Genomic DNA, 16,151 nt, shown 5'->3' with positions numbered 1-16,151 from the left:
AGATAATGATCTCCATTGAGAAACTGTGGGTGCCAGACACTGTCAGACAGACCTGGTCATACCTTTTCTCATCACTCATGAAACCTGAATCCATTTTCTAAGAGGATCTAGCATCTCTTTAAAAAAAAAAGAAACAAGAAAACAGGTGTTAGATAGTCTTCTCCCAATTATTAATATCTTTTTCTGGGAGTGTAGCTGTGTGTATATTGGATTAAGAACATAAATTCTTGTGCTGGATACACAGCAAAGAAGAGATGGCTTCAGTTTCTAGAGAATCGCTTCTTTCTGCTTTTGGCATTTCACTTTGTGCTCATCTCAGAGGCTTCAGGATTCACCAGATGCCTCCTGGCTGTGCTCACATGCTTGTGAGGAAGGGAAATTCATGCATACAGTGACAGCTGCCTCCCAAATTGCTCATCAAAATTTGTGTCTCTCTATTCCGTAACCAAGATTTTAGTTCAGACTAGAGTGGTTTTCTCTAATCTTTTTTTTTCAGATTTTATTTTTCCTTTTTCTCCCCAAAGCCCCCCGATACGTAGTTCTGTATTTTTAGTTGTGGGTCCTTCCAGTTGTGGCATGTGGGACGCCGCCTCAGCGTGGCTTAATGAGCAGTGCCATGTCCGCGCCCAGGATCCGAACTGGCGACACCCTGGGCTGCTGAAGCGGAGCGCGCAAACTTAACCACTCAGCCACGTGGCCGGCCCCGGTGATCTTGACTTTAATGTCACCTTTAGAGAAACAAGGGCTGCTCATCCATAACCTTATTCCTGCAAAGCTTTCTGTGTCTAGATCAGTGCTGTCCAGCAGAAGTTTCTGCAATAATGGAAATATTCTGGAAATATTCAGTATCAGTGCTGCCCAGTAATACAGTAGCTACTAGCCATGTGTGTCTATTGAGCACTTGAAATGTGGCTCATGAGACCGAGAAACGGAATTCTTTATTTTAATTAATTTTTTTTTTTTTTTTTTTTTTGAGGAAGATCAGCCCTGAGCTAATATCTACTGCCAGTCGTCCTTTTTTGCTGAGGAAGACTGGCCCTGAGCTCACGTCTGTGCCCATCTTCCTCTACTTTATATGTGGGACGCCTACCACAGCATGGCTTGCCAAGCGGTGCCATGTCCGCACCTGGGATCCAAACTAACCCAGGCCGCCAAAGCGGAACATGCACACTTAACTGCTACGCCACCAGGCTGGCCCTCTGTTTAAATTAATTTTAATATAAATTGCCACATGTGGCTTATGGCTGCCAGATTGGATAGTACCACTCTGGGTCATCCCAGCTGGTTCTCCCAGTTTGTCTCTTGGGGAGGACAGTTTGTTTGTTTGGGTGTTTTTTTTTACCACACAGGGCTGTGCTTTTAACCTCTCTGTTTTGTCCTGTTAGCAGTGCGTGTGGTGGGATACAGAACTGTTTCTGAGAGGATCTTCTGAAGGGGATGGGACTGCTTAGTACTCCCTTAGGGTCAGACATCCAGATCTCTGGAGGAGCGCTTTGGGGAAGGTGCTTAAGATCAACTCCGCATCTTCTGGAAGCCATTTTAGACAGAAGAGAGATGTTATAATCACACAGTTTCTAAATAACAAGGGTTTTTTTCAGGGGAGGGGTTTTTACTTTATGAAAAATCAAGTCAGAAGGTTTTTCTCCCTCCCACGTACATTACTCATTACCCTTTTTATACTCTTATGTCATACTCTTGCAACTCTGGCATCTGAAATGCTACAAAAATGCCTCTGAGTCATCGTCGTTGATTTTTTTTTTTGTTCGATCAAACATTACTATGATATAATCTCTTTTTAGAAGCTTGGTGAATTCTCCTTGGATCTTTTGACTATGTTTTACTTTTTAAATGATTCAGTGATTGTCTTTCTTTCCTATCAGCAATTTTGTGGGATGCCACAGATCTGCCAGTGTGTTAGGAACCCTGTCTTTCTTTCCCTCCTTCAGTGACACTGCCTTTCTTCTTTGTTAAATTTCAAGTCTTCTGTTTCTGATCCATCTGTATCTTTGTCCTCTTCTTGATCCTTTCTTGAACTCCTGGTTCTGGGCACCGGGGCTCCTTTGTTCTTCTCAGGGTTGGCCTCCAACTCTTGTCCTGAAGATACTTCCCTTGTGGGTTATGAGTGTGCCCTTAGACTCCGATCTGTGTCTCACCCTCTCCCACAGTTCTCACTGCTCTCCTTAGGGAGGCAAGAAGTTATAAGCTTTACTGGGAAACCAGGCTCCTCTCCTTTGTCTTCACAGGAAGCCCGCCAAAGTGTAATCTCACTTCTAAAGACTCACCTTTTACTATCATATGGTTAGGAACCCACCCTGCCTCAGAAGCCTTTCAATAAGAACCATTTTAGTTGTGGGGTTTTGGGGGGTTTTTTTTGGTGAGGAAGATTGGCCCTGAGCTAACTCGTGTTGTCAGTCTTCCTCTGTTCTTTTATTTTTTTTCTCCCCAAAGCTCCAGTACATAGTTGTATATCCTTTGTAAGTCCCTCTAGTCCTGCTCTGTGAGATGCCGCCACAGCATGGCTTGATGAGCAGCGTGTAGGTCCCCGCCCAGGATCTGAACCAGCGAACACCGGGCTGCTGAAGTGGAGCACACGAACTTAACCACTATACCACCGAGCTGGCTGGAGAACCACTTTAGTTTTACGGCAACTGAGAGGCTGCACATGGACTGCCTTCACTGTGAGCTGAGTTTGCTGCGTGTTTGGGGAAGCCACGTGGGAAACTGACTGTGTTTTCTGCCTTCTGTTGACAGAATGGTACACGAAACTTCCAGGACTTTGACTGTCAGGTAAGGACTGTACAGGCCCCGAGGAGGGCTGTGTAAGGGTCTCTGCAGTGCTTCCCTCCCTGTGCTGGTGGTCTTGTAGACGTGGGTCTCTCTTCACAGCTAATCATGACTCCTTCGTGTTCTTATGGTCGTTGGATCAAGTTTATTTAAAATGATTTGTTATCGTGCTTAAAACTGCATGCCAGGTGCCTGCTTTATGGTTGTAAGTTACTGGGTGGAGCTGTCTCTTTGTGATTAAGATCTCCTTTCCTCACATGATATTGGAAACCCCAATCACAGGTGTCAAGTGGAGGGTTGTCACCTCACTGCAGAGAAGGTGGGGGAGGGGCAGTTTGGAGGGGAGACTTATCGACAGCAAAATCTTTAAAAGAAAAAGATAAGTGTTATTAATACAAAATGCATATTTCACTTGGCTTTATGTTTGGAAATGCAAAATTCAGCCTGACTTATTAATATTTTCTTAAATGATACTCCTCCTAGTCTGCTTTTGCCTGTAGCTCTGTTGCCAACTTGAAAGTCAATAAAATGAACTGGGACCTCTCCATCTACCTACTTTATCTATTGACTGGCCCTGAAAGAAACCTGAGGAAGGAACGAGTACATGCAAGTGGGAACCTTGTAAGCCTGTTGCTGCCCAACTCTCCCACCTTGGGGATAGACATCATAGGAGTGGCTGGCAGGAGCAACATGAAGTAGACTCAGAGGGTATTGAGCAGGAAAGGAAGGTGCTGGGAAACCAACTTCCTCCCTTCCAGGATTCAACCAACCTGTATACCCACAGGCAAATAGTTGTTTTCAGATACGCATTTTATGTTAAGTGCAATGGAATCTCCCTATAACATTAGCATGAAAAGGAAGAACTGATGTCTATCTCATAGGCAAACCAGTTACGTCATAATAATTTATTGGATACCTACTATTTATCGTAAACGTGCATCATTTCAAGTCCTTGGAGCAATATCACAAGGGTGGTTTTTATTGTCCCTGTTTTACAGATGAGGAAATTAAGAATCAGGTTTCATAACTTGCCATTGGGTGGAATTAGGGCTGAAAAACCCCATCCTTCCTGAATCCATTGCCTCTTCTTTCCCACCTGGAAATGTCCAGAGCCGAGATGTTGAAAGGAATTGAATTGTACATAAAGCTGAGATTCTTCGACAGGACAGATGAGACTCCCTTTGGAAGGGGAAGGCTCATAGCATTGTTACAGGTTCCCTTTTTTTTTTTTTTAAAGATTGGCACCTGAGCTAACATCTGTTGCCAATCTTTCTTTTCTTTCTTTCTTCTTCTTCTCCCCAAAGCCCCCCAGTACGTAGTTGTATATTCTAGTTGTAGGTCCTTCTGGCTGTGCTATGTGGGATGCCACCTCAGCATGGCCTGATGAGTGGTGCCATGTCTGTGCCCAGGATCTGAACCAGTGAGACCCCAGGCCACCGAAGCAGAGTGCTTGAACTTAACCACTTGGCCACGGGGCTGGCCCCCGTTACACACTTCTGAATCCCAGTGTCAAACATCTCTTGGTGTGACTATTTGGTATTTTATATATATGACATTATCAGCCTAGTGCTGTTAGGGAGTCATTGGCGATCAGTCCTTTACTCAAAAACAAGAAGTTGTATTTTTTGATAAGTGGTGGCAGTCAAGTTTGGGTTTAGTTGTTTTTAATTTGATCTAACTTCAGTTATGGTTTGGATCCTAGGTTGAACCAGTTGAATTTGATTGCTGTTAATATTTGATATAATTTACCTAGAAGGAGATCATTTGAGAGAGGGTGACAGTAAAAGTCAAAGTGAGGAATTCCAGAAATAGTACATGTGTATTCCTGCCTAAAAGTGTGGAAACATTTATTTTCATCAAATTGAGTACCCCCTCCCCAAAAAAGAAAATTGGAATATAAAAAATTACATGTTCATTGTGAAATAGATAAGAAAAAAACAAAAAGTAAATAAACGCAAATCACCTGTTATTTCACCAGTATTAATATTTTGGTATATTTAGGATTTTTTTCACACATCAATAATCTTAGATATAAATGAAATTGAGTTTTAGAAATATAATTATGAATCACTTTTTAATATTAAGGCTTAGACATAGCCTGGCAAAAATTCTTGATACTTTGGGTGAAGCTTTAATATAGTAACATGTTCTGCCCTCATGAAATATAACTTGTAGTTCAGTTCAGATACAAATAGAATGATGGCAAGTGTTTGTCACTGTTTGTTATGTATGTCACTGGTTTTGAATATAAAAGTTCTTTGTGTTCTAAAGAAGAAAAAACCATAGGCCCTGTTTTTCCCCCCTTCCAGCACTCATCAATGCTCTTCTACCACCCTGTTCATCTGTCTCTTTGTTAAAGGCTTGTGTGATGCTCTGGAGACTGGGGGAGGCCAGTGACAGGCTGATAGAAGGCCTGGGACATAGGTACTGCGATGATGTGAGAGGTCTAGAACGGCCTGGTTGGCCTGAAAGCTTCCGAGAAACCATTGGGCTTTAGAGACAAAACAGAGCAAATCTAACACTGACACTGTCACTAAATGGAAAGACATTTAGCTGTGGCATTGGTGTTTTCCGTTAGCATAACTGTGGTGAGAGATTGACTGAAGCCATTTAATCAGGACTTCCTTCTGATCTCTACCTTGCCTCAGAAAAATCTTCAAGAAATCTTTGGTGATATCACAGGAAGTTATCTTAGCATCATCAACCAAGCTTACAACTTTAGTCTGAACAGCCTTTCCCCTCTCTGTATTCTTTACTAATCAACTGTGTGGGGTTTTTTCCCCCATTAATTGAAAGAGTAATTAAAAGGGTACCATTTCTCTTGGTTCCTTGATTGTCCTAAGTGATGTCATTGCTATTTAGTTCCTCTGAGGCAAACAGCGGTTATATTTGGATTTAAGAGTGACAGGGGAAGGTGTGAGTAGAGGTGACATCCTTAGAGTTGAGGAGAAAGGAGCCTATTGCCGGTTGAAACAGTGAATCAGCAAGCTTATTGTCCATTTATCTCCTTCAGTGCTGCTGAATTCTCCTCTCCTTGTGAGACTGTTTAAAAGTTTGGAATTAGAGCTGAGAGAGATGCTGTAGCTTCTCTGTGTATATGATATATTGCTTTTAAAAAATAACACTTATCTTGTGTATATTCAGAAGCAGATTTAGAAAATTCAGAAAAGTATAAAAATAAAGATTACCTATAATCCTGCTATTTAGAGATAACCGTATTTTATTCTATTTCTTTGCAGTTTTTACTTTTATATTCTGGTTATCAAAAGAGTACATGCTCATAGTTGAATATTTGGAAAGCACAGAGAATTATAAAATAGCTAGAGAAAAACTCGTAACCCTGTAACCCGGGGACAAACATGTTAATATGTTTAGTGTTGAGATGTGTGTGTGTGTGATTTTTATACAATAATTTTTTGATTTATATGGTTGGTCACACTGGGTATACAATTCTGTATCCCCTTTTCTGATTTAATATTAGAACACAATCTCATTTCCATGTCGTTTTAAAACTTTCATAAAAATAGTTTTTAGTGGCTGCCTGTTATTTCATTATGTAGCTATACTATAACTTAACTATTCCATTATTTTAGGAGATTAAATTGCCTATATGTTCAGTTCACTGAACATTTTTGTGCATAAATTTTATCTACACTTTGGATTGTTTCCTTAGATGGATTCTTGGAATGAGAGTATTTAAGGCTCTTGGCATATCTTGTCAAATTGTGTTCCACTTCCACCAGCGGAGTACTCAATAAATATTAATGGAGTGAAAAGCTGCTGTCTGCCAGGATATATCATTCCTATAGAAGAGGTTGATAATGGAGTGAACTCACTAGAATGGAGTTCTTGCTCCTAGGATAATCCAGGCATGGCCGAGGGATGAGTGGTTTCATTGCTGGCTGTTTAATGCAGTAGCTCTTTAGAGGACTAATTTATAGAACCATCTGTGAGGGCTGGTTTTTAGTACCACAATTCGAATGTATGTATGTGATTCCTTTTCTAAAGGAGTTTAAAGAGTTTTAAACTCTTGCAGATCACTTGATGAATGGACATTGTTACAAAATAAGAATTAAGTGAAATAAAGATGCTGAAAGTTCCTTTCACAGAAAAGAGGTTTTTGGGGAGAGCTGGGGTTCAGCCACCTGCTGCAGTCTGTGTTAGAGAGCTCGATCAGTTCCACAATCCTCCCCTAGCCTTGAGGAATGTAAATGTGCCTCCAGTCCACCTTTGAGCCTCTGCTTCCCTTTGTATACCCACCCACCCCCAGGAAGATGGAATTATATTGCTGACCGACCAGCACTTCTGCTTTGTGCTCTTCCTTTCTGATGGCTTTTGTTCACAGTTCCTCCCCTTGAGATGCCCCCCACCTTTTGGGTTGACTTTGTTGTTGTTTTGCAGAGGAGTGAAGGGGAGGTTGATATTAAGTTCTAAGGATACAGGTGACTTCATTCTCATTTAGGGGGAAAAATCTTATGGAAAAAGCTACAGTCCTTTTTATCACCACTCCCAATCTCAGTTCCCTTTTCCTTTGTCACTAGAGAGTTTATTTCTCAGACAAGCTCTGTCACATCGTAGGCATGATGGCTGCCAACTGCCCGAAACACGTCCTTCCAGCTTAGCAGCCTTACTGTTAAGAGAAGATCTTTACCTGTAACTCTAGGGAAAAGACCAGGAGAGGACTCTTGTTGGTTCAGCCTTGGTCACCTGTATGGTGGGGGCGGGGGGAGGGGGCTCACTTGCACGTCCCTGGACCACTCACTGTGGCTGGAGAGTGAGGTGTTTGAATTGGCCAGACCTGGACCCCTTCCTATCTGGACTTTCCTAGAGAGTGCATGTTCTGAAGGTGTTCTGGGCTGTTGCTTTGGGTTAGTCATTCACTTTTTCTCATTGTTAACTAAGGCTATATGAGGAAGATATTGGAGTTGGCTTTGAAGGAAGAAAAGATAGATTTTATGTTGACGTATTGCAAAAGAAGCTTTCAAATGAAGAGCATGATTTATGAGAAGGCTGAGAGTTGTGGGTGGTTGTAAAGTAAAAGTAGATGTCTGAAGGGGTGTGAACTAGTGAACTAGGATGACAGATGTAAGAGGTAAGAGGGGAGACAGCTGAGGCTAGAGTCAGGGAAAATGTATTAGAGAACTTTCAAAAGGGAACTGATCTACTGATAGGCAGAAGGCTGACTCATTGTGGAGGCAGATTCTTTTACTACAGGATTAAACGAGGTTATGCAAATGAACTTTTATACCACTACACAGAGGTAAGGTAGCAGGGGCATTACATCAAAAATTCCTGGGGTGCTGGCCCCATGGCTGAGTGGTTGAGTTCGCGCTCTCTGCTTCGGTGGCCTGGGATTTCGCTGGTTCGGATCCTGGGCGCGGAGATGGCACCGCTCATCAGGCCATGCTGAGGCAGTGCCCACATGCCACAACTAGAAGGACCCACAACTAAAAATATGCAACTACGTACCAGGGGCTTTGGGGGGAAAAAGGAAAAATACAATCTTTAAAAAAAAAATTCCTGTATAATAACAAAAACTATACCCAAGGCCTGTATGGTAGTCTGCTTAATTAGAATAAAATTTTATACTAATGCAAATGTTGGCATTTCCAAGAGTGTGTTGTCACAAAGTTTACCTATCTATTCCAGACTGGCCAGGGAAAGGAAGAAGTACTAGCAGGCATGAAGTGATCAAAATTTAACTGAGTTCAGAGACATGTGACAAGTCAGATTGTGCAATTCTGATGACAGCACATTTAGCTGAAGGAAGAAGACTCAGAAAAAAAAGGTGAAAGTTGATTATTATCAACTTAATATCCTAATCAACAAGTAATATCCTAAACTCTTAAATTCTTAAAAAGACTCTTAAAACTACATCTTTGATTAAGAGGGAGAGGCAATCCAGGATGGAGAAGAGTGTCGGGGATCAGTATGATTTCAGATTGTTTAATAAGCTTGGAGAGTAAAGGGATCGTGTTCAAGAAGTACATGGCCTTGGAGATGTTAAATAATCCAAGAGCAGTGGGAAGGATCTGTGACCAGAGCCTATTAGACACTACCTTGGGCTGTGCCCTCATTGTGTCATCACACCCTCTAGAATGCTGGGGTGAAGGGTGGATAACTGGAGAAGCAGGCTGTGAAGCAGATGGTAGTTGACTGAAGCAGAAGGGTGACCATAGCATCACCCCTGCAGTGGCCTGACCAGTGAGTCAGCTCCATAGCCAGGGTCTCTGCACACTCGTCTCCAGATAAAGATCTGTTCAAGCTATTCACACACAGGGTCACCAAGGATATATTTACGAGGCCACATGAAGGTGAGTGTCTCCTTTCTTTTCATATGCTGTACTCTGCTAAGAACATTTGCATTCACATACTTTGAAAATGAAGAGAAACTAGATGAGACACTGACAACCAAGAATTGCTCCAAATAGGGCAGAGGGATTGATGAATAGGGCCTGGGACTGTTGGCCCTTTGATACTTTGGCCATTACACAATTTGGGGGCATGTCATGGGGAAGTCAGGGCTGATTTCTCCCTGAAAAGTTGAAATTTTATGAGCCAATTTTAACTCTGAATTTCGTCCGGCTTATGAAGTGATGACATAGTAGTTACTTTGCCCTATTCTTTCATCTACTTGTACTGTATTCTCTTCTACACCATCTGTTATATCTCTCATTTCATCATCCTTCTCCTGAACTTCCCTCACAGCTCACTGTCCCCCCCCCAACTCCACCCCTCCACACACACACTGTCCCCACCAATTACCTGGCCTTGGGGTTCCTGCTAACCTTAGGGCAAGAGTGTAAACTGGTTTTTCCCTCAGTTCTCAGTAGCACAGCTGAGGCCAAGCTGGAATATTTAAGCAAGACTCTATCAAAGGTTTCGATATGACAAAAGGAAGGCTCCAGAAACTAGATTGTCAAGATGACAAATTATTGCACATTCTCTTCAGTTTGGGTTCTCTTGTAGTGTCACCCATCTGGCAGGGGCTGGCTTCTCCCTCTCTCCGTCTTTATTCTTTCTTTCTCTCAAGAAATAAAACATGAGAGACATCGAAGCCTCCTCAAGTTCCCTTTCTGAATCTGTCACTTCCTAGAAGGAAACAAATCCTCAAGTTAGTGTACCTTCCTTTTCCTCCATGTTGTTACACTTTATATGTGTGTAATGTACACAATCTATGTAGTGTTACTTTTTTACTACTAAAGTGATGAATGTATTATATACATATCCTTCTGCATTTCTACTCAGCGTTGTGTTCTCAAGATTTTCTCTGTGTATTAATGCTTATAGTTCTAGTTCATTTTTATCGGTATTTCATTATATGAACATCATAATTCACTTACCAGTTTATTGGTGAATATTTAAGCTATATCCAGTTTTTTTGACATTATAAATAAGGCTGCAGTGTACCTCTCTGTGCATAACTTTTTTGTGTGTGTGACCATGTTTGAGAATTTCTTTCGATTATACCTAAAAGTAAAATTGTGGAAGGATAGACACCTCTTAACTTTGCTAGAAGTTACCAGATTGTTCTCCAGAGTAGTAATTCCAGTTTGGATGTCTACCAACAGTGCGTGAAAGTTCTTATTTCTCTACATCTTGGCCAACACTGGTGTTATCTGACTTTAAAATTTTTGCCGTTCTAGTGTGTGTAAAGACACACCTCGTTGAATTTTCACATTCCTGACTGCTAATAGAGTTAATTCTTCTTCCTCAATTTTCTATCACAGCATCCTATTTATTTCTTTCATAGCACTTATTACAAGCTAATATTATAGGTTGGTCGATTGGTGTGTTTATTGTCTGCCTTCCTGTCTAGAACATAGTCTGTGTGAGAGCAGGGGTCACATCTCTCTTGTTCATTCTTTTATCCCCAGAGTTCAGTCGAGGGTCTGGTAGTAGGGGTTCGATAAATACTGTGGCGTTTAATGACTGAGCATGGTGGTGGTGGAGGGGGTTCCTCAATAAGTCAGACATTACTACAAGAGAAATGCTCACACAGTAACAGAAATTTGTGTCCTTGTATTCCTCCCACCCAAACCCTATGCTTTATTTCATAGCCGGTTCCCAGTACTTAATTCTCTCCTTCATTTCTTACTTTTTTTCAAGCCTTTGAATAGGCTTGAATAGGAGTTAGCACTAATAGAGAATAGCAGAGTTACTGAGTCACTTGTGGTTTGATTTGATAGAGATGTCTGCTCCAGCCTGGGGCCTATGATTTGAGATAACACTGGTGTTCAGTTAGCCTAAGATTGTTCTGTGTCCCAAATCAGAGAAGAAACCAAAGCTCTGATGAGGTTCATTATTAGATAGGAAATTAAGTTGGAAGCCCTTTGCTTTTGTTAGGGTTCTTTTTTTTTCTTTTAAAGATTGGCACCTGAGCTACAACTGTTGCCAATCTTCTTTTTTTTCTTTCTGCTTTTTCTCCCCAAATCCCCCCAGTACATAGTTCTATATTTTAGTTATGGGTCCTTCTAACTGTGGCACATGGGACGCTGCCTTAGCATGGCCTGACGAGCAGTGCCATGTCTGCACCCAGGATCCGAACTAGCGCGAACTTAACCACTCAGCCACGGCACTGGCCCCTGTTAGGGTTCTTATTGCTAAGAGTTAATCTTGTCTTATCTACTCTAAGGCTTTCTGAGGTAGGTGTGGACTTCGTCTGCAAAAATTCGCTGGGCTAAGCTTGATAATTTTTTATTTTTGAGAAATGTAGACATTGAAGAAGACTAGAATAAATCTGAATTAACTTTTCTACAGTCTCTTTTTTTTCTACCCAACCATTCTTATTGCTGGTCCCAGCAGCTCGAGTTGCATCCTGTTCCAGCTTTATTCAGTTCTTGAGCTCGGCTCTGGCTATAATTTAAAGCTTACTCATTGCCTTGGTTAGGATCCTTTGGGGTGCAGGGAACACACATGCTCAAACTGGTTTAAACCAGAGGCAATCCAGGGATATCTCACAACTTAAGAGCACACACAGCTAGAAGCAGGAATTAGAGCAGTGGAAATGCCTACTGTAAGCTTCCAAGTTTACTTCTCTTTTCAAGAGAGGAACCAAGCCGAGGATAGAATCTTAGTCCCAGTTACAAATTCTCAGGGAGGGCTGCTGACCCAGCATGGACCAGATGCCCACCTGACTCCAGCAAGCCCTGGCCATAAGGTCACAGTCTACAAACATGGCAGCCAAGAGCCGCCCCTGTGATGGATGGTTCACAGAGAAGGTCAGCTCCCAGGAGAGGGGAGAGATTTTAGGCAGATACACCCTTGGTCTACTGAATTTGTCAGTTGCTGAACGTGAGTTTAGAGGCTCCGAAGCCTCTGGCTTTTTACCCAGTAACTTCTTCATATCTTCTGCTTTCTTAACTTTTCTTTCCCCAGGTCTTACCCGGCTCCCTACTCAACTTGCTGATCTTTCCATAGCCGGTTGCAAACATATTCTCAACAGATCCCTGACTTTCCTTAGTTAGGAAAGTGAGCTTTGTGGATAAGAAGGTGTATTTTTCCTTCATTTATTTGTTTGCTTGTTTATCTGGAAGGAATTAGAAAGTAAGAATATTCTGTATAATAGAGCCTCTCTGGTATGCTTAGACTTCAGTGATGTGTTCTGCCCCAGATAGTGGGAAATAGCGGTAAATCAGGTACTATGAAACTTCTGCGACCTGGGAGGTCCATTGTGCCTTTGCTGAGACCTTACGTTCTCTTGTTACAGGAACATGACATAGAAACAACTCATGGTTTGATCCATGTCACTGTAAGAGGCCTACCAAAGGGAAACAGACCAGTTATTCTGACATATCATGACATTGGCCTCAATCGTATGTATTTGATTTTATACCTTCTCTTTTTATTATAATACTTAATATTTGTATGTTTAAAAAAACACCCACACAAGAAATCCTAGTATCTAATAGAGCATAGGTTTTCTCCTTGCCTTCACCTTCTCTCCTCATTGCTGCATATGTTAATGGCATGGTTCAAGTTCCCTGGAGAATGCGTTTTGGGGGGTGCTGGAATCATATCTTGCCTTTGTGTCATATCTGCTAAAGGACTGAAGATTATTTGATGAACTGGTTAGGAAAGTAGAACTGAAATCAGTTTTTTTTTTCAAGTCTACACTTCTTTGGTTTTTCCGTAGTTTAGGTTAGAAAATCCAGAGTTTGCACTTAATTTTGTTGTGAGCCCTTCAGTGAATTCTTGCTATAGCCTGTCATCGGTGACTTTAAGTGGACTTTTCTAGACAGACTTTCTAGATAAGATTCTGGCCCTAGCCACAGGCATACAGAGTCTGTCTACATGTGTTTTCTCCCATGCTCCCCTGGCTTTCAGAGATGGCCTGCATCTGAAGCTACAGACTAGTGCTGGGGCTTTTCTCACCTCCTTAGCATGAGGAGTGACTCATAAGTGGTTATACGAGCAGGGTAGAAAAGGAAGCAGCAGCCCCTCCCTGCACCCCAGCAATTTTGCCAAGAGACAGTCTTCCACGTGGTGAATGTAAGCAGCCCAAGATATTCACTCTAGCCAGGTTCTTGGGATATACTCAGAGTCTGTGTCAGATATGCTAACTAAGTGCGTGAGAAATGACAGCCTTGTGGATGTAAGGTGATTTTGTGCAATACTAGGATTGGTTTCCACTTTGTAGACATTGTGTAGAATTGACGATCGGTTATCATTTGCAAGTCATCGAGATGTCTGGTATTCAGCCTTTAGGGCAGCTTGAATAAGACAGGTTGTTCAGACACCTCCCTTTAGTGGAGCAGTGATTAAAAGGGAGTGAAAGAGGACAAGGATACGCAACTGGTTGAGTAGAGGAAAATTGGGGAGAAATAGAGAGCCTGTAACTTAGGAGTATTTTTACTCTTGCAGATAAATCCTGTTTCAATGCATTCTTTAACTTTGAGGATATGCAGGAGATCACCCAGCACTTTGCTGTCTGTCACGTGGATGCCCCAGGCCAGCAGGAAGGTGCACCCTCTTTCCCGACAGGGTAAGGCCACAAGCAGGATCTTCTGGAAGATATGCACTCAGAAGAGCTCCAGTGGGAGAAGTAGCCTGTGGTTCCCTTCCCACTTGGTTTCAGCACAGCCTACAGGTTATGCTTATCAACCGACCATCCTCGTGTTTTCTCTCCCTGCTATGAGAGGACTGTTAGGTACAGTCTGTTGAGGAAAACTGCATGTTTTCCCATTTCCAGGAATGGCTCTCCTTAGATGGGAGTCTGTTTCCCTGTAATTACAAGGCACATGCCTGGAACACACACTTCTTGCCTTTTCTCTGTCCCCTTCCTCATCTGTTTTAAATCTGTTGTTTTGTGCCCTTTCCTGCATCTCCCGACCACCTAGGTCCAAACTCAGATGCCCCTGAGCTTCCTGGGAGCACGGCCCATCCCTGCCTCCCAGTCTGGTGGCAGGGATTTGAATGTCTGTGTAACCATTTATTCTGAGAAGCTCCCCTGTCAGGTAGAGCTGCATTTTGACCGGACTTGGAGCTCTCGGCTTCATTCTGAGCCTGCTTCGCATGGCGGGTCCACAGTCTCCCTCACTCCTCCCTGGACAGAGTAATGATTGAGGGGACCGTGGGAGGAGGAGTGAAAGCACAAGCTGTGGGATGCTAATGCTTCCCCTGACCTTGACTCATCTCCAGAGGTGCCCTTGCCAGTGATTGCTGTGAAATAGACCTTTGCAGACGAATAATAGCTCACCCTTGTATAGTACTCAAACGGTATTCCAGATACTGCTTTAAATACTCTACATTTATTAACTCATGTAACCCTCACAACCCTATAAGATAGGTTCACTATTATTCCCTTTTTACAAATGAGGAAACTGAGGTCCAGAGATATTAAGTAACTTGGCCAAGGTTACATAACGATTAAGTAGCAGAGCTGAGATTTTAACCCAGACCGTCTAGCTCTAGAGTCCATGTCATTGACTATGTCTGAGCTGGTCTGTCTCTCAAACACAAATTGGCTATCGACCAGTTTATATTCAACAAGATTTAGATCCAGTTCCTTTTTTCTATTTTGTGCACAGATGACTTAAGAGTGCTCTATCGCTTAAAGTGTTTCAAGCAGAGGCAGGCTGACTTGCCTGTCAGATGTAGAACAGATCCTGCCTCATTTATGGGAGGTTGTCCGACGATCCCTTCCATCTTTGACTCTGTAATCTCTGTGGATGCTCCCTACTTTTCTTGGATTCCTAGTCTGAGTCTATTCCTGAGCTTGCTTGACCATCTTAGGAGCCAGAGGTTCATATCATAAACCAAATGCAAAAGCAATAAAGTAACCATGTTATCCTGTGCCTAAATGAAATAAGTCAGCATTCATGATGAGGAGCCTGGGATTTGTGACTCTGTGCTTAGGCCCTGGAAAGCTTTGTTCACTTTTGCATTTAGCTGTCTAAATAGAAGCAGCAGACCAAGAGCCACTTCCTGAGTTGACTCTTACTTCTGGAAGTTTACTGAGCCTGTTCCCCAATTGAAGTGATTGTTAGGAATTGGGAAATACCCTGAGAGCCATATTACCTGTTCTTTTCAAATGGCTTCCTCAATCCCAGAGACTGCTCTTTAGGATATAGAAATATATAGGTTCTTTTACTTTCTTCTTAGCATGGTGGTTGTAGAGAGTCACATAACATGCCACCATCATTTCCAGACACCTTTGAGTCTTTGGTAAAGGGAATGCGTTTGTCTAAGAAGCCTGTGCTTTTCTAGCTGGTCTAGTGATTGGGAAATGTGGGTGCATTCTCATTCAGGAGATATCCTTCTGGATTTCAGGTACCAGTATCCCACAATGGATGAGCTGGCTGAAATGCTGCCTCCTATTCTTACCCACTTAAGGTAGGTTCATTCTGCAGCTCTTTCACACAGTTTTTATTCACTTTCTACTGTGTGTCTGATCTAAGGGGTATGATGGTGAGCAAAACAGAATAGGCACTACCCTCATGGAGCTTACATCTTCTTGGGGGAAATAGTTGACAAGCAAACAAATCATCACAACTAAAGTGCTATAGAAGAAGTCAGCGGGGGTGTTGTGATAGAGAATAAGGCCAGGATCTACACAGATAAGGTTAGTTGGGAAATGCCTCTCTAAGAAGCTGTCGGCTGAGACTTGGATAATTAAAAGGAACTACCTAGACGGAGAGCCAGGGCAAGAGGGTTCCAGACAGAAGGAATAATGTGTCCAAAAGTCCTGGACCAAATGAGCAAGTGGGAGAAGGGCATGTGGTGAAATTAGAGAAATAGACAAAAACTAGGTTTCATAGATCTCACAGATCATGTTAGAATTTGAGATTTTATTCAAATGACAAAGAACAAACATTGAAAGGTTTTAAGCAGGGGAATAGTATTCATTTAGTCATTTACAGTGATCA

General features: G+C 42.3%; 1 protein-coding gene across 5 annotated transcripts in view; it reads left to right on the top strand.

Annotated features, from left to right (window-relative positions):
* Positions 1-16,151, top strand: part of NDRG3 (NDRG family member 3) — a 73,038-nt gene that overhangs the window by 23,759 nt on the left and 33,128 nt on the right. For 4 of the 5 annotated variants that reach the window (XM_046679461.1, XM_046679458.1, XM_046679459.1 and 1 more), the window contains exons 3-6: positions 2,752-2,787; positions 12,494-12,599; positions 13,648-13,768; positions 15,556-15,618. In XM_046679461.1, the coding sequence (XP_046535417.1) occupies positions 2,752-2,787; positions 12,494-12,599; positions 13,648-13,768; positions 15,556-15,618 (326 nt within the window). Of the gene's footprint in view, positions 1-2,745; positions 2,788-8,433; positions 8,573-12,493; positions 12,600-13,647; positions 13,769-15,555; positions 15,619-16,151 lie in introns of those variants that run through there. The other variant, XM_046679462.1, reaches the window with a different exon arrangement.

Source organism: Equus quagga, chromosome 12 (assembly GCF_021613505.1).
Source record: "Equus quagga isolate Etosha38 chromosome 12, UCLA_HA_Equagga_1.0, whole genome shotgun sequence".
NCBI classification, from domain to species: Eukaryota; Metazoa; Chordata; class Mammalia; order Perissodactyla; family Equidae; genus Equus; species Equus quagga.
This window is presented reverse-complemented; position numbering and strand designations above follow the sequence as displayed.